General features: G+C 40.7%; 1 protein-coding gene across 3 annotated transcripts; it reads left to right on the top strand.

Moving 5' to 3' along the window:
- Window positions 1–6,056: 6,056 nt before the first annotated feature.
- On the top strand, window positions 6,057–14,395 carry ftr83 (finTRIM family, member 83). 3 transcript variants are annotated; one of them, XM_058087868.1, is made up of 8 exons: window positions 6,057–6,722; window positions 8,221–8,316; window positions 8,493–8,726; window positions 8,809–8,968; window positions 10,859–10,915; window positions 11,274–11,342; window positions 11,548–11,625; window positions 13,632–13,771. In XM_058087868.1, exons 1-7 carry the CDS (start codon window positions 6,147–6,149, stop codon window positions 11,595–11,597), a joined length of 1,242 nt encoding a protein of 413 aa, XP_057943851.1. In that variant the 5' UTR covers window positions 6,057–6,146; the 3' UTR covers window positions 11,598–11,625; window positions 13,632–13,771. The 3 variants fall into 3 exon arrangements, with proteins under 3 accessions (XP_057943851.1, XP_057943853.1, XP_057943850.1); XM_058087870.1 differs by having other exon boundaries at window positions 11,548–11,621; window positions 13,632–13,760; XM_058087867.1 differs by lacking the exon at window positions 11,548–11,625 and having other exon boundaries at window positions 13,632–14,395.
- The last annotated feature ends 197 nt before the right edge of the window (window positions 14,396–14,592 follow it).

The following is a 14,592-nucleotide window of genomic DNA, read 5'->3' as shown; positions in this document are numbered from 1 at the left end:
GTTAATTAGCGACTCCAAATTGTCCATAGGTATGAATGTGAGTGTGAATGGTTGTTTGTCTATATGTGCCCTGTGATTGGCTGGCCACCAGTCCAGGGTGTACCCCGACTCTCTCGCCCAAAGACAGCTGGGATAGGCTCCAGCACCCCCCTCGACCTTTGTGAGGATAAGCGGTAGAAAATGAATGAATGAATAAACAAACAATTATCTCATTTTATGTCATTTATTTTATATAATTATTATTTTATATCAGTTTTATATCATTTTATATCAATTATATCATTTTAGCAACATACAGTTGGAATGCAAGAAAAATACTATTTTCAAAAAGTCATAATAATAATACTAGATACAAAGAAAAAGTCAAAATATGATGTGAAAAAGTCACAATCAATGAGGATTATTTGAGAAGGAAGTTATCATAATAAATAAAAATAATAATAAATAATAATAAATATAAAACCCAGTAAAAAGGGTTGAATCTATATCAGAAAAATGGGATTTCATATTTCTTACGTATACACTAAATGTGTTGCATTCTTTCATTTTTTCATATGTGGCCCTTATTATTATTATTAGAAGAAGTCAAACCAGTCCAGTGTCCTCCCCGGGGGGGTCAATATGTAACTGCAAATATGTAGATAGCATCTGTTTGCTCATCAACAAGAGAAACGCATGCGGCCGTGCCGCGCCGTGACGTTCCGTGCCGTGTTGTGCAAACACAACATTCCTGCAAGACGCAGGTGTGTGTAAGTGTGTAGATGGTTAACATACTTGTGTGTTACATCACACGGAACGTCGCTTACTCCACAGGTGTAGAAAATCACAGACAGAAGCAGCAGCATGAAACGCCTTCTGACATCATTAGCATATTCACACTCGCTGCATTTGTGTTAAATTGATAATTTCCACAAACTAAATAAGATCTAAGCACTTTTCACTCCCCATCCTGCATGACTTCATGCGTATTACTTCTCCATATTAGGTCAGCTTTTGATAGCCGCTTTTTCCTTCCTTCTTCCCGAGTAGAGGGTGCACCCTGTGATTACAGATTAACTACCCCGAGTCGCTGCCAAGGGGAAAAAACACTTAACAGTTCCGATATTGAAAAGAGACCGTTGTGCAGCTGCAATATCATGGCTGAAACCTGATCATCTTTGGGACTCTTTCATTAGATTTAATGAGCCAGCAAATAGAGCAGGGCTTGTTTTTGGTCAACGCAGGGACTCCACAGTCCAATCCATCGCCGAGCGCAAGTTCAAGGTCGAAAGTCAGCCGGCCCGACAATGGAATGGGCATGCTCTGCAGGGAGAGTGCAAAGCAACGTACACGGGTATTTCATCAAAGGACACAAAAGTGCACGTTCAGCGTTGGGTGTGCGATGAAAACAGGAAGTCACGATATCTAAACACGCTGCGGTGAAACACAACGTGTAACAATGTGTAACTCGGCAAAAAAAACAAAACATGAGTAATACCGTGAACAGTTGTCATTACGAGAACCTTTTTAAAGTCCAAAGAGTACAAGAAATCAATCTTGGTTTTTACAAGAATAAAAAAGACTCTGTGCTCCAGGGCTAGGGTTCAGCGTGGGGTCGCAGCCAGAGTCAGAGGTTAGGGCGATAGGGTTAAGAGTTAGGCTTATGATTAGTGTTATGTTTTAGAGCAGGGGGTTGCAACCTTTACCATCATAAGAGTCACTTTGTCTTCTCTTCCAGTAAAATATCACACCGCTTCTAAACTTGTAAAATATTTTTATTGGGGTTGCCGACCCCTGATTTAGAAAAAGAACCTCATATCACATTATTTCCCTTATTTTGGTGTTAAAAAATCATTACAATCATTGCAGGGAGCCGTAGCAAGAAGACTAAAGAGCCGCATGCAGCTATGGAGTCGCGGGTTGCCGACCCCTGATTTAGAAAATTAACATTTCCCTTATTTTGGCGTTAAAAAAATCACTGCACTCAATGAAGGGAGCCGAAGCAAAGAGACCAAAGAGCCGCTGCAGCTATGGAGTCGCGGGTTGCCGACCCCTGATTTAGAAAATTAACATTTCCCTTATTTTGCCGTTAAAAAAATCACTGCAATCAATGAAGAAAGCCGTAGCAAGGAGACTAAAAAGCCGCTGCAGCTATGGAGTTGCGGGTTGCCGACCCCTGATTTAGAAAATTAACATTTCCCTTATTTTGTCATTAAAAAATCACTGCACTCAATGAAGGGAGCCATAGCAAGGAGACAAAAGAGCCGCTGCAGCTATGGAGTCGTGGGTTGCCGACCCCTGATTTAGAAAATGAACATTTCCCTGATTTTGGCGTTAAAAAAATCACTGCACTCAATGAAGGGAGCCGTAGCAAGGAGACAAAAGAGCCGCTGCAGCTATGGAGTCGTGGGTTGCCGACCCCTGATTTAGAAAATGAACATTTCCCTTATTTTGGCGTTAAAAAAATCACTGCACTCAATGAAGGGAGCCGTAGCAAGGAGACTAAAAAGCTGCTGCAGCTATGGAGTTGCGGGTTGCCGACCCCTGATTTAGAAAATTAACATTTCCCTTATTTTGTCATTAAAAAATCACTGCACTCAATGAAGGGAGCCGTAGCAAGGAGACGAAAGAGCCGCTGCAGCTATGGAGTCGCGGGTTGCTGACCCCAATTTAGAAAATGAATATTTCCCTTATTTTGGTGTTAAAAAAATCACAGCACTTAATGAAGGGAGCCATAGCAAGGAGACTGAAAAGCCGCTGCGGCTATGGAGTTGCGGGTTGCCAACCCCTGATTTAGAAAATGAACATTTCACTTATTTTGGTGTTAAAAAATCACTGCACTCAATGAAAGGAGCCTTATCAAGGAGACTAAAGAGCTGCATGCAGCTGTGGAGTCGCGGGTTGCCGACCCCTGATTTAGAAAATAGACATTTCTCTCACATTGGTGTTAAAAAAAAAATCAGGGTGCTCGGCGAAGGGAGCCACAAAAAGGAAGCTGAAGAACTGTACACGGCTCTGGAGCCAGGGGTTGCCGACCCCTGGTTTAGGGGTTAAGATGTGGGGTTAGAGTTAGGCTTTTTTAAACCAAATGTTTTCCAGCGGGGGCCACATGGTGAAAAATGAAAGGATGCAATTTTGCCACATTCAATTCAACGCTAAGAGGTTTAATATATTTATGACCATGTTACTCTTGTAAAATTCCCACTTTTTTACAAACTATATTGGATACAAAAGCAAAATAACATGAGCATTCCTGTGTGGACGGCGTTGGCCAACCAGTTCTTCTTCTCCATAAAATGATGACTCTTTTGTTTTATGGAAGCAAAGTCCATTTCCTGGCCAAACCGAGGTCATTTATGTTGGCAGAACAAAGTGCGAAACCCTTTTCCAAACCAAAACCTCCTGTGTATCACTTTACATTTGCTGAAATTACACTTGATGTGTGAAGAAATAACTAAAAAAGACTAATTTTCTTTAAATTCATGATATATTTTAGTTTTTGATTCACACATTTTGTATTTATCAGATAAGATTATGACACATAACAGTTGAATTTTTGTTGTGTCATAGTCACAATTAAAGGCGTGTCTATTGGTGCATCAATTGCAGCATAATTCTGTATTTATTTTATCAAATGTGTTTCTACATTTAGTCTTGCATGTAGTTGCTGTTGTTTACGGACGATACGGGGTCCGCTCCGCAGGGGCCATCTTGGCTCTTTAACAATGGAATCTGTTCACCCCGCTGTTATCTGGGCTATCAAGTGTAGTTGCATTCCACGCCATTTCAACAAGAGACTGAAACTCCATCTTGGGTTGTGTGTGGAACTTTGAGAGGGAAGATATTTTCTTTAATTGGAGGAGGAAACATTCTCGTGATCGCTCGAGACAGAACCTACACGTGGCTTGTTCAAGTGTAAATAAATGCAAAGTTAAGTTATAATTGAGAATAATTGAGAAGCACCGTACTCCGGTTTCCTCCCACATTCCGAAAGCATGCATGTTAGGTTCATTGGCGACTTTAAATCGCGGTTGTTTGTCTAAATGTGCCCTGTCATTGGTCCAAGGTTTACCCTACCTCTCGCCCAAAGACAGCTGGGATAGGCTCCAGCATACCTCCACAACGCTCGTGAGAATAAGCAGCCTAGAAAATGAATGGATGGATGTCACCTTGACCTTAGAAAACCTAAAAAAATATGTTGATGTTCAATTCCAATCAGAGAATGGCACCAATTCAGTGGAATTGCCCACATGGGTATTGATATTATAAGCCACCACCCATATTTACCACTACGCTCTTTAACTCCTAAAGCCTAGACTTGAAAAAGTCCTACAGTCTTCCACACTGCATCTACCAGGTCTACATGGACTATCTATATCAGGGGTCTCAAACACACAGCCCGCAGGCCAAATGTGGCCCGCAGGACACTAGTTTGAGGCCCCCGCCTTGATATGAAAGTTTAATGTTAGTGCGGCCCGCGCAAGTTTGATATGGATGCTGTATGGTATCATGTACCCAGAAAAAATTATTACGTTTGATTCATGTTCATGTTAAAGGTTAAATAACTGTTAATAGTTATCCTCCCTATCCGTGTGGAAGTGGTAAGTTTTTGGCTATTTAAGTTTAAAGGAAATAACTTGAAGGCTACCGTTTAGGTCGCTAGCTCTCTAGTTTGCGAGTTAGCATGTGTCTCAAGACCCTGCAGTTGCGCAATATGTTGTAAATAAAAAGAGTATAAATGTGACTATAGTCGTGTTTTGTCATGTCTACAGGGCTCTAATGATGCTTTGTTCATTTTAATCTGAAAAAAATCATTTGTCTACCCACCAACTATATGTGGTTTCTTAAGTTTTTATTATTTGCCGTTTTATTATTATTATTATATTTATTTATTACTGATTGATTGATTTTCTTTATTCTTGATTTGTTTATTTATTTTTCATCTTATTTTGTGTAGAAAAATAAAAAGTAAGATATTTGAGAACAGTGGAATGTTTTATCAGAGCTTTTATTGTAGAAAATTGGAACCAAAGCAAAGTTTTTTAAATTTTTCTGTTTTTAATAAATGCGTTTTTTTTTTTTTTTGGAAAACCTGATGCGGCCCAGTCTCACCCAGACCCGAGCTCCAGTGGCCCCCAGGTAAATTGAGTTTGAGACCCCTGATCTAGATGATCCAACTTTCATTAAGTGGAAATCTTACTCTCAAGATTTTAAGTATAAGTCTCATTGTGTCTTAAATGGCTTATTTTCTGTTATTATGTCTACTATATTGGACAATGTGAATGTAAAGGTGACTATAGGGGTGTTACTTTATCTGTAGAAGGCTCTAATAATGCTAAATACTGTATTTAGACGATTATAAACAGGTTTTCTATGCCCTGATTACAAACATTTTGGATGTTTTTGTTGGATGTGTTTGTGGAAATTCACTTATCACTGTCAGGTCCTGAAGCGATTATCCATGATAAATGAGGGGTTAATGTGATTAATCATGATTAATTAATTTGAAAGGGATTCATCTGATTTTTCATTATTCGACAGCCGTAGTTAATAAGATTTACTTTTATTATTATCGTAACATTTGCGTAACACATTTACGCAAAACAATGAAGTGTGTTCTATTTCGTTTTTTTTTTTTTTTTTTTTTTTTTTTTATTGCGTTTGATGGATGGACCACGACATTAAAATAACGTCTTGAGTGGCACATCACATGGACAAAAGAAAGTCCATTGAACGTCTCTCAGTATCAGTAGCTGTGACACGCCTGCATTGTTTCGCATAATCCTCGTTACCTTTGCAGGCCGCCCTTTTTCGTTGACTCCTGTTTGTCGTATGCAAATAATTCGTACACTTCTCCTTTTTAAGCGCATCTACAAAAAAAAATTTATGGTATAAAATAAAGAATAAGAAACATTGTGACAGGTCTGATGCCCTGTCATCACACATTGCGTTCATTCTCCCTGCACTCTGTAAACGACGAAGACATTCCCGGTGCCCTTTCCTTGCCCCGCCCTTGTTTTACTGGTTTCGGCTCAACCAGTTTAGCCTCCCCGTCTGTTTACTCTATATAACTCACGCCGGTCGTACCTGTGGGATCACTTTGCTACTGAGCTGACACAAGACCGTCACAGCATCTTCACTCATTGGACGGATAAAAGTTGAGGACCATGGCGTCCGACCACGACAACTGCCACCTCTGTAAGGAGTACCTCAGGGATGCTGTGTCCATTCCATGCGGGCACGTCTTCTGCTCCATTTGCCTGAAGACCTACTGGGACCATGCAGACCACACGGGCACGTACCTCTGTCCGCAGTGCCGTGTCACCTACAACAAAAGACCCACGCCAAGACGAGTGGGAAGCTCCCGGAACTCCACCCTGCAACGCAACTCGGATCCCTTCCCGCCGCCGCCGCCGTCCCCTGACTATAACGTCGCCGGACCGCAGGACGTGGGATGCGACATTTGCGTCGGCAAGAAGAACAAAGCCGTCAAGACCTGCCTGATGTGCCTGGCGTCCTACTGCGAGAGGCATCTCAAACCCCATTACGAGTCGGCGACTTTTAAACGGCACAAGCTGGTGGACGAAATCGGTCATCTGGACCGGCAGATCTGCCCCCAGCACCAGAAGGGTCTGGAGCTCTTCTGTCGCACCGACCAAATGTGCATCTGTGTGCTGTGCACGGTGAAAGAACACAAGGGTCACGACATGGTGTCTGCTGAGCAGGAGAGGGCTGACGAACAGGTGAGGCTTTTTTTAACGCGGTCCTCAACTTGGGGGAGGTAATGGTTTTATTGGTAATGGTTGAATTTCATTTGAACATGCATCAGATTACAATTGAATGCATCACATAATCAGTTCCCAGTTCCACATGTCCAAAAGGAGTAGGAAGAAGCAAAGCTTATTAAATCCTACCCCTCCATCTGGTACTTTTACAATCAGTAACTGTTACATTTGTTCACTTCCTGCTTTCTTAAATTAAATTAAATTAAATTAAATTAAATTAAATTAAATTAAATTAAATTAAATTAAATTAAATTAAATTAAATTAAATTAAATTAAATTAAATTAAATTAAATTAAATTAAATTAAATTAAATTAAATTAAATTAAATTAAATTAAATTAAATTAAATTAAATTAAATTAAATTAAATTAAATTAAATTAAGGGCAGCATGGCGGTCGAGTGGTTAGCGCACAGACTTCACAGCTCGGAGACCAGGGTCCAGACATTTTTCTGTGCTTTAGAAAACAGCAGTAGAACATATGTAAGTTTCAGGTAAATACTAGTTCCCGACTAAAAAAAAAAAAAGGGAGATAAATTTCAAGCATAAATATTGTTTCCTGGCTAGTCTAGTGGTCTAGTGGTTAGCTCGCGGACCTCCCAGCTAGGAGACCCGAGTTTAATCCCACCCTCGGACATCTATGTGTGGAGTTTGCATGTTCTCCCCGTGCATGCGTGGGTTTTCTCCGGGTACTCCGGTTTCCTCCCACATTCCAAAAACATGCTAGGTTAATTAGCGACTCCAAATTGTCCATAGGTATGAATGTGAGTGTGAATGGTTGTTTGTCTATATGTGCCCTGTGATTGGCTGGCCACCAGTCCAGGGTGTACCCCGCCTCTCTCGCCCGAAGACAGCTGGGATAGGCTCCAGCACCCCTGTGACCCTCGTGAGGAAAAGCGGTAGAAAATTAATGAATGAATGAATTAAAATAATTAAAATAAAAATAAAAAAAAATAAAAAAAAATTTAAAAAAGTAAATTAAATTAAATTAAATTAAATTAAATCAAGACTCTTCATCCTTGTATTTAGCAAACATCAACTGCTTGTATTGTTTCTTGAATTGGCTCATCGTTGTGCATTGTTTGATTTCCTTACTCAATCCATCCCATAGTTTGATTCCACATACTGAAATGCTATGGCTAGCATAACGTAGTCCTAGCATAGAAGTGTTTCAAATGTACTTCTTCCCTGAGATCATATTTCTAGTATTGGATGACATTTTTAGCTAATTGGTTATTTTTAGCCTTATGCATTATTATTTTAGCTGTTTGAAGATGAACTATATCAGCAAGTTGAAGTATTTATGATTTTAGAAATAAGGAGTTAGTATGTTCTCTGTAGGCGGCATTATGAATGATCCTTACTGACCTTTTTTTGCAGTACATTTGGGGTTATGTAAAGACTCACTCAAGAATTAGATACCCGCTTTTATCAACACCTTTACTGTTGTCTCGGTAGCAACGCCTCGGTGCCACCCAGGCCGAGATCCAGGAAAAGATTCACGATCGACTCAAGCAGATGGAGGAGCTGAAACAAGCAGTCGACGTACTCAAGGTTTGTACCGCCGTCCATACATCAGACTCATAAGACCGGACAAACCACTTCCAGATTGAACAGAAAGTTACAAAAAATGTCCGACACGCTGGACATTCCTCATGCAGGAGCGTCGAAAGCTCAATGAGATCCTGAGACTCTCCTGATTTATGGCCCGCCTCGTTTTTCCCACACAGACCTCAGCCCAGAGAGCATTGCAGGAGTGTGAGAAGATGTTTGCCGACATGATGCGCTCCATCGAGAGGATGCAGCAAGAGATGGCCAAGATGATCTCCACCAACAAGCGTGCGGCGCTCAACAACGCCGAGGGTCACATGGAGCGTCTGGACCACGAGATCGCTGACCTGAAGAGGAGAGACAACGAGATCACTCAGCTGTCCCGCACCGAGGACCACATCCACTTCATCCAGGTATCACAGCTTGAGCGTCGATGGAGGCGCTTAGTCGTCACGTTTGTGTATTCCTGATCTTCTTTGATGTTCTCCTCACCAGAGCTACCACATGCTGATAGCCCAGACCGAGGCCGAGGAGCTGCCCACGGTGACCGTTAACCCTTACTTCACCTTCGACCCGGTTAACAAGGCGGTGTCCGAGATGAAACAGCACCTGAATGAATTTGGAAATGATGAACTGGTGAAAGTGGCCAAAACAGGTGAGTGACTCAACCTGGAGCGTTACAACGGATACCCGCCCATTCTCAATTCAGCAGAGGTGGGACAAAGTCGGTGGTTTGCAAGTCTTGGGTCTTTAATATCAAATCTCAAGTCGAGTCTCAAGGAAAGACGTTCAAGTCTCAGTCAACTCTCAAGTCATTATAGGCCAGGTCGAGTCATGTCTGAAATCAAGATGTGCAAGTCTAATTAAAGTCTCAAGTCATGATAGGCCAGGTCAAGTCAAGTCTGAAATCAAGATGTGCAAATCTAATTAAAGTCTCAAGTCATGAGTGGCCAGGTCGAGTCAAGTCTGAAATAAAGATGTGCAAGTCTAATTAAAGTCTCAAGTCATGATAGGCCAGGTCGAGTCAAGTCAGAAATCAAGATTATGAAGTCTAAGTAAAGTCTCAAGTCAAAATTTGCCAGGTTGAGTCGAGTCTCAAATCAAGATGTGCAAGTCTACTTAAAGTCTCAAGTCATGATAGTCCTGGTTGAGTCAAGTCTGAAATCAACATGTGCAAATCTAATTAAAGTCTCAAGTCATGATAGGCCAGGTCAAGGCAAGTCTCAAATCAAGATGTGCAAATCTAATCAAAGTCTCGAGTCAAAATAGGCCAGGTCGAGTCAAGTCTGAAATCAAGATGTGCAAGTCTAATTAAAGTCTCAAGTCATGATAGGCCGGATCGAGTCAAGTCTGAAATCAAGATGTGCAAGTGAAAATAGGCCAGGTCGAGTCAAGTCTGAAATCAAGATGTGCAAGTCTAATTAAAGTCTCAAGTCATGATAGGCCGGATCGAGTCAAGTCTGAAATCAAGATGTTTAAGTCAAAATAGGCCGAGTCGAGTCATGTCTGAAATCAACATGTGCAAGTCTAATTAAAGTCTGAAGTCATGATCGGCCAGGTCAAGTCAAGTCCGAAATAACGATGTGCAAGTCTAATTAAAGTCTCAAGTCATGATTGGCCAGGTTGAGTCAAGTCTGAAATCAAGATGTGCAAGTCTAATTAAAGTCTCAAGTCATGATAGGCCGGGTCGAGTCAGGTCAGAAATCAAAATGTGCAGATCTAATTAAAGTCTCAAGTCATGATAGGCCAGGTCGAGTCAGGTCTGAAATCAAGATTATGAAGTCTAATTAAAGTCTCAAGTCAAAATAGGCCAGGTCGAGTCAAGTCTGAAATCAACATGTGCAAGTCTAATTAAAGTCTCAAGTCATGATAGGCCAGGTCGAGTCAAGTCTGAAATAAAAATGTGCAAGTCTAATTAAAGTCTCAAATCATGATAGGCCAGATCGAGTCAACTCAGAAATCAAGATTATGAAGTCTAATTAAAGTCTCAAGTCAAAATAGGCCGGGTTGAGTCAAGTCTCAAATCAACATGTGCAAGTCTAATTAAAGTCTCAAGTCATGATAGGCCGGGTCGAGTCAAGTCTGAAATCAAGATGTGCAAGTCTAATTAAAGTATCAAGTCATGATAGGCCAGGTCGAGTCAAGTCTGAAATAACGATGTGCAAATCAAAATAGGCCAAGTTGAGGTTGATATTAAATACGTATGTCTTCATGCTCCTCTGATGAGCATCAATGTTTCAGACTTTCTTTGAAACTTATCTAAAACTGCCACACCCGGGGTCTGAAACTCACGGCCCGCGGGCCATTTGCGGCCCGCCGAGTCAAATTTTTTGGCCCGTCCTGTATGAGACCAGCCAATGTTACTCATAGGATAAACACATAAGCCTACACTGAACTAGAGTGAGTGAGTCATGTAAAACGACATTTTTATTCAATTTTATTGCTCCCCATTCGCTTTGCGGACCCCGAGTGGCACCCTCGAGAAGACAGAGCGTGGATCTACTGTATTGCTGGTGTTTTATTGCTGGTGTTTATCTTCTTACAGTCAACAAAATGACCTTTTGCCAACTGGACGACTCCAAAAAGAAGCGCACGTTAAAAGGTGAGTTGGTTTATGAGCACTTTTCTGGTTTTATGTGGGCGGTAAAGCAGACAAAACAAAATGTCTTGACTTCCATTTCATCTTCGGTCTTAGCGTCATTGGGCCTGATTTCCTTGCAAGGAAACGAGCCACTGCTCGTTGAGGTCACCCAGTAGCCACTTGTTTAAATATTTACTTCTGATTATGTCAGCGAGTGTACATGACCACGCCCCCTTGTCCTTTGAATTCAGCCATGTTGTTTGGGCTGGGCTGCGTAAACACCGGGACTAACTTTCAGGCCGGGGTCAACATGGTCGGGATCAAGGCGATGTCGCTCAGTTCTAATCAGGATATCCTTTTGTTTCCTTTGCTTTGGCAGTGGACGAAACCCCCATGTACAGATCCGTGCAAGTCCAGGAACCTCAACACAGGGATGATTTCCTGAAATGTGAGTGTCACCTGATCCTTTTTGCTGATCCCCCTTTTTCTCTGCTCATTTCGCTGCTGGAATCACTTTGGGTTTAGCTAGCAGGCAACGCTGCATGCTTTAGTTCCAAAATGATACTGTGTATTGATATTGCTAATTATTAGACCTTAGATGTTTCTGTTTGTGGTCAGACTCACAAACAGTGTTGATACCTCTGGCATTCCAGATTATAAGCCGGGCAGAACTAGGGGCCGCCGGGTGTCTCACCAACTGTGACCTGCAAAGTCGGAGACAGAGCAGGCAGGTGACGTCTCACACCTGCAACGATTCATTTGATTCATACGCATTCATACGATGTGGGAAGACAGTCAGGGGCTCACACTTTTTTTTCCTTGCATTCACGGAGGCCTCAAACTAGGCCTTGTGAATAATATGTCATAATAAAATACCGTATTTTCCGGACTATAAGTCACATTTTTTTCATAGGTTGGCTGTTCCTGCCACTTATACTCCAGAGCGATTTATAAATGAATATAAAAAAATAAGAAAATCATTGTTAAAACTAAAGACAAATGTGAAATATAAGTGTTAAAATAAATGTTAAATATATATAAATAATATCATGTAATACAATATAAATAATATCATGTAATATAATATAATATATATACAGTATTTTCCTGACTATAAGTCACACTTTTTTTTCGAGGTTGGCTGTTCCTGCGACTCTAGCGATTTATAAATGAATATAAAAAAATAAGAAAATAAAATAAAACAAAATAAAAATAAATATTAAATATATATAAATAATATAATGTAATATAATATAATGTAATATATATACATATATCATATTTTCCAGACTATAAGTCGCACTTTTTTCATAGGTTGGCTGTTCCTGCGACTTATAAATGAATATAAAAAATAAGAAAATAATTACTAAGTAAAGACGAATGTGAAATATAAATGTTAAAATAAATGTTAAATATATATAAATAATATCATGTAATATAATATAATGTTTTATATATATATATATCGTATTTTTCGGACTATAAGTCACATTTTTTTCCTAGGTTGGCTGTTCCTGCGACTTATACTCCAGAGCGACTTATAAATGAATATAAAAAAATAAGAAAATAATTGTTAAAACTAAATATAAATGTTAAATATATATAAATAAGATCATGTAATATAATATAATGTTTTATATATATATACCGTATTTTCCGGACTATAAGTGGCACTTTTTTTCCGAGGTTGGCTGTTCCTGCGACTTATACTCCAGAGCGACTTATAAATGAAAAAAGTGTTTATGTTCCATAAACACTGGACACCTTTTGTGTTCATGTTTATTTTTTGTGTAGCTGAATAACCATTGTGTTAGCATATCTTACACCTATTCAGCCTGTTCTCTATTCTTTTATTCATGTTAGAACTTGCCTTCCAAGAGGACGTAATGTCTGTTTTGGTCAATTAGTTCGGAAAATAAATTACCCGCAAAAAATTTTTTCGACCTAATTATGCATTTTTAGCCTTGTGCGACCTATATTCCGAAGCGACTTATAGTCCAGAAAATACGGTATGAAGAAGATTAATATATCATTATAAGAATAAATAATAATAACAGTCCATCCAGACATTTTTCTGTGCTTTAGGAAACAGCAGTAGAACATATGTAAGTTTCAGGTAAATACCAGTTCCCGACAAAAAAAAAAAGAGATAAATTTCAAGCATGAATATTGTTTCCTGGCTGCATGGCGGTCTACTGGTTAGCTCGCAGACCTCACAGCTAGTAGACCTGAGTTTAATTCCACCCTCTGTGTGGAGTTTGCATGTTCTCCCCGTGCATGCGTGGGTTTTCTCCGGGTACTCCGGTTTCCTCCCACATTCAAAAAAAATGCTAGGTTAATTAGCCACTCCAAATTGTCCCTAGGTATGAATGTGAGTGTGAATGGTCGTTAGTAAAGTGACTATGGGGGTGCTATTTCAAATTTAGAGGGCTCTAATGCTTGAAATGTATTCGTAAGTTGGTTTTCTCCATTTTTTAGTCAGGAACGGATATTTTTTTTAAACTTAGCTATATTATTTGGTGATTACTAAACCCTTTTTTTCTGATGAAAGACGGGGGGCTGCACGGTGGTTGAGTGGTTAGCGCGCAGACCTCACAGCTCGGAGTTCAATCCCACCCTCGGCCATCTCTATGTGGAGTTTTTTCATGTTCTCCCCGTGCATGTGTGGGTTTTCTCCGGGTACTCCGGTTTCCTCCCACATCCATCCATCAAATCCATACCTGGTATCTCTTCCTAGATGCTTGCCAGCTCACGCTGGACCCGAACTCGGCCTACAGACAGCTCTATCTCTCTCGAGGAAACAGGAAGGCAACCCTGAAGAGAGACCCCCAGTCTTACGGCGACAGCGCCTCCAGGTTTGACTCCCTGCCTCAGGTGCTGTGCATGGAGGCCCTCTCGAACGGGGCCTTCTACTGGGAGGTGGATTGGAGCGGCGAGGGGGCTGCCGTCGGCGTCACCTACCGAGGCATCAAGAGGACGGGTTACGGCGACAGCTGCCGCATCGGATACAACCGCAAGTCTTGGAGCCTCTTCTGCTCCGACGCCAGCTACTCAGCGCGCCACAACAAGGACCAGATCGAGGTCAAGGCCCCCTACTCTTCGAGAATCGGGGTGTTCCTCGACCACGCGGGGGGGATGCTCTCTTTTTACGCTGTCGGAGAAACCATGTCTCTCATCCATCGCTTTAAGGCGTCATTCAGCGAAGCTGTCTACCCGGGTTTCTGGGTTTGGTACGAGTCGGCCATCACTCTCATCCAGCTCTGATTCATACAATAGTCTTCACCGTCTGAGTTATCACACAAATATGATGATATACATTTATTTGGGGGTGTTGGGCGAATTATTCTTAATGACAACATATTGTACAAGTGTGAACGAGATGAACAAAGTATGGCCCAAAGTATAAAATCAGCATTTACATCAAAATGAGCTGTATTTGATTGAAGTGTCCAATCAGATGTGATTATATGCAGCATTTATTTTTTCAATAAACATTTTGTATCAAGGGAGGTCTGTGGTTGCACTTTTCATTCTAAAGGTCATTTTCATTCTAATCCTGGAGACTGTTTGCTTTATATGAATATCATTTTGGATGACCAACATTGAAAATCAATAATGATAAAGTATTAGATAAGAAAACAGGTACCAGCACTGGTACCCGTTTTTCTAGATCGACTAGACAAACAGATGAAAAGCTG

The sequence above is a fragment of the Doryrhamphus excisus genome, chromosome 11 (genome assembly GCF_030265055.1).
Source record: "Doryrhamphus excisus isolate RoL2022-K1 chromosome 11, RoL_Dexc_1.0, whole genome shotgun sequence".
NCBI classification, from domain to species: Eukaryota; Metazoa; Chordata; class Actinopteri; order Syngnathiformes; family Syngnathidae; genus Doryrhamphus; species Doryrhamphus excisus.
The sequence above is the reverse complement of the archived record's forward strand: the minus strand, read 5'-3'. Positions and strand labels throughout refer to the sequence as shown.

Coding starts and splice junctions, on each gene's coding strand:
- ftr83 (XM_058087867.1), top strand. CDS start 6,147: ATGGCGTCCGACCACGACAACTGCCACCTCTGTAAGGAGTACCTCAGG. Junction 8,969..10,858: donor GGTGAAAGTGGCCAAAACAG/GTGAGTGACTCA, acceptor ATCTTCTTACAG/TCAACAAAATGACCTTTTGC. Junction 11,343..13,631: donor CAGGGATGATTTCCTGAAAT/GTGAGTGTCACC, acceptor ATCTCTTCCTAG/ATGCTTGCCAGCTCACGCTG.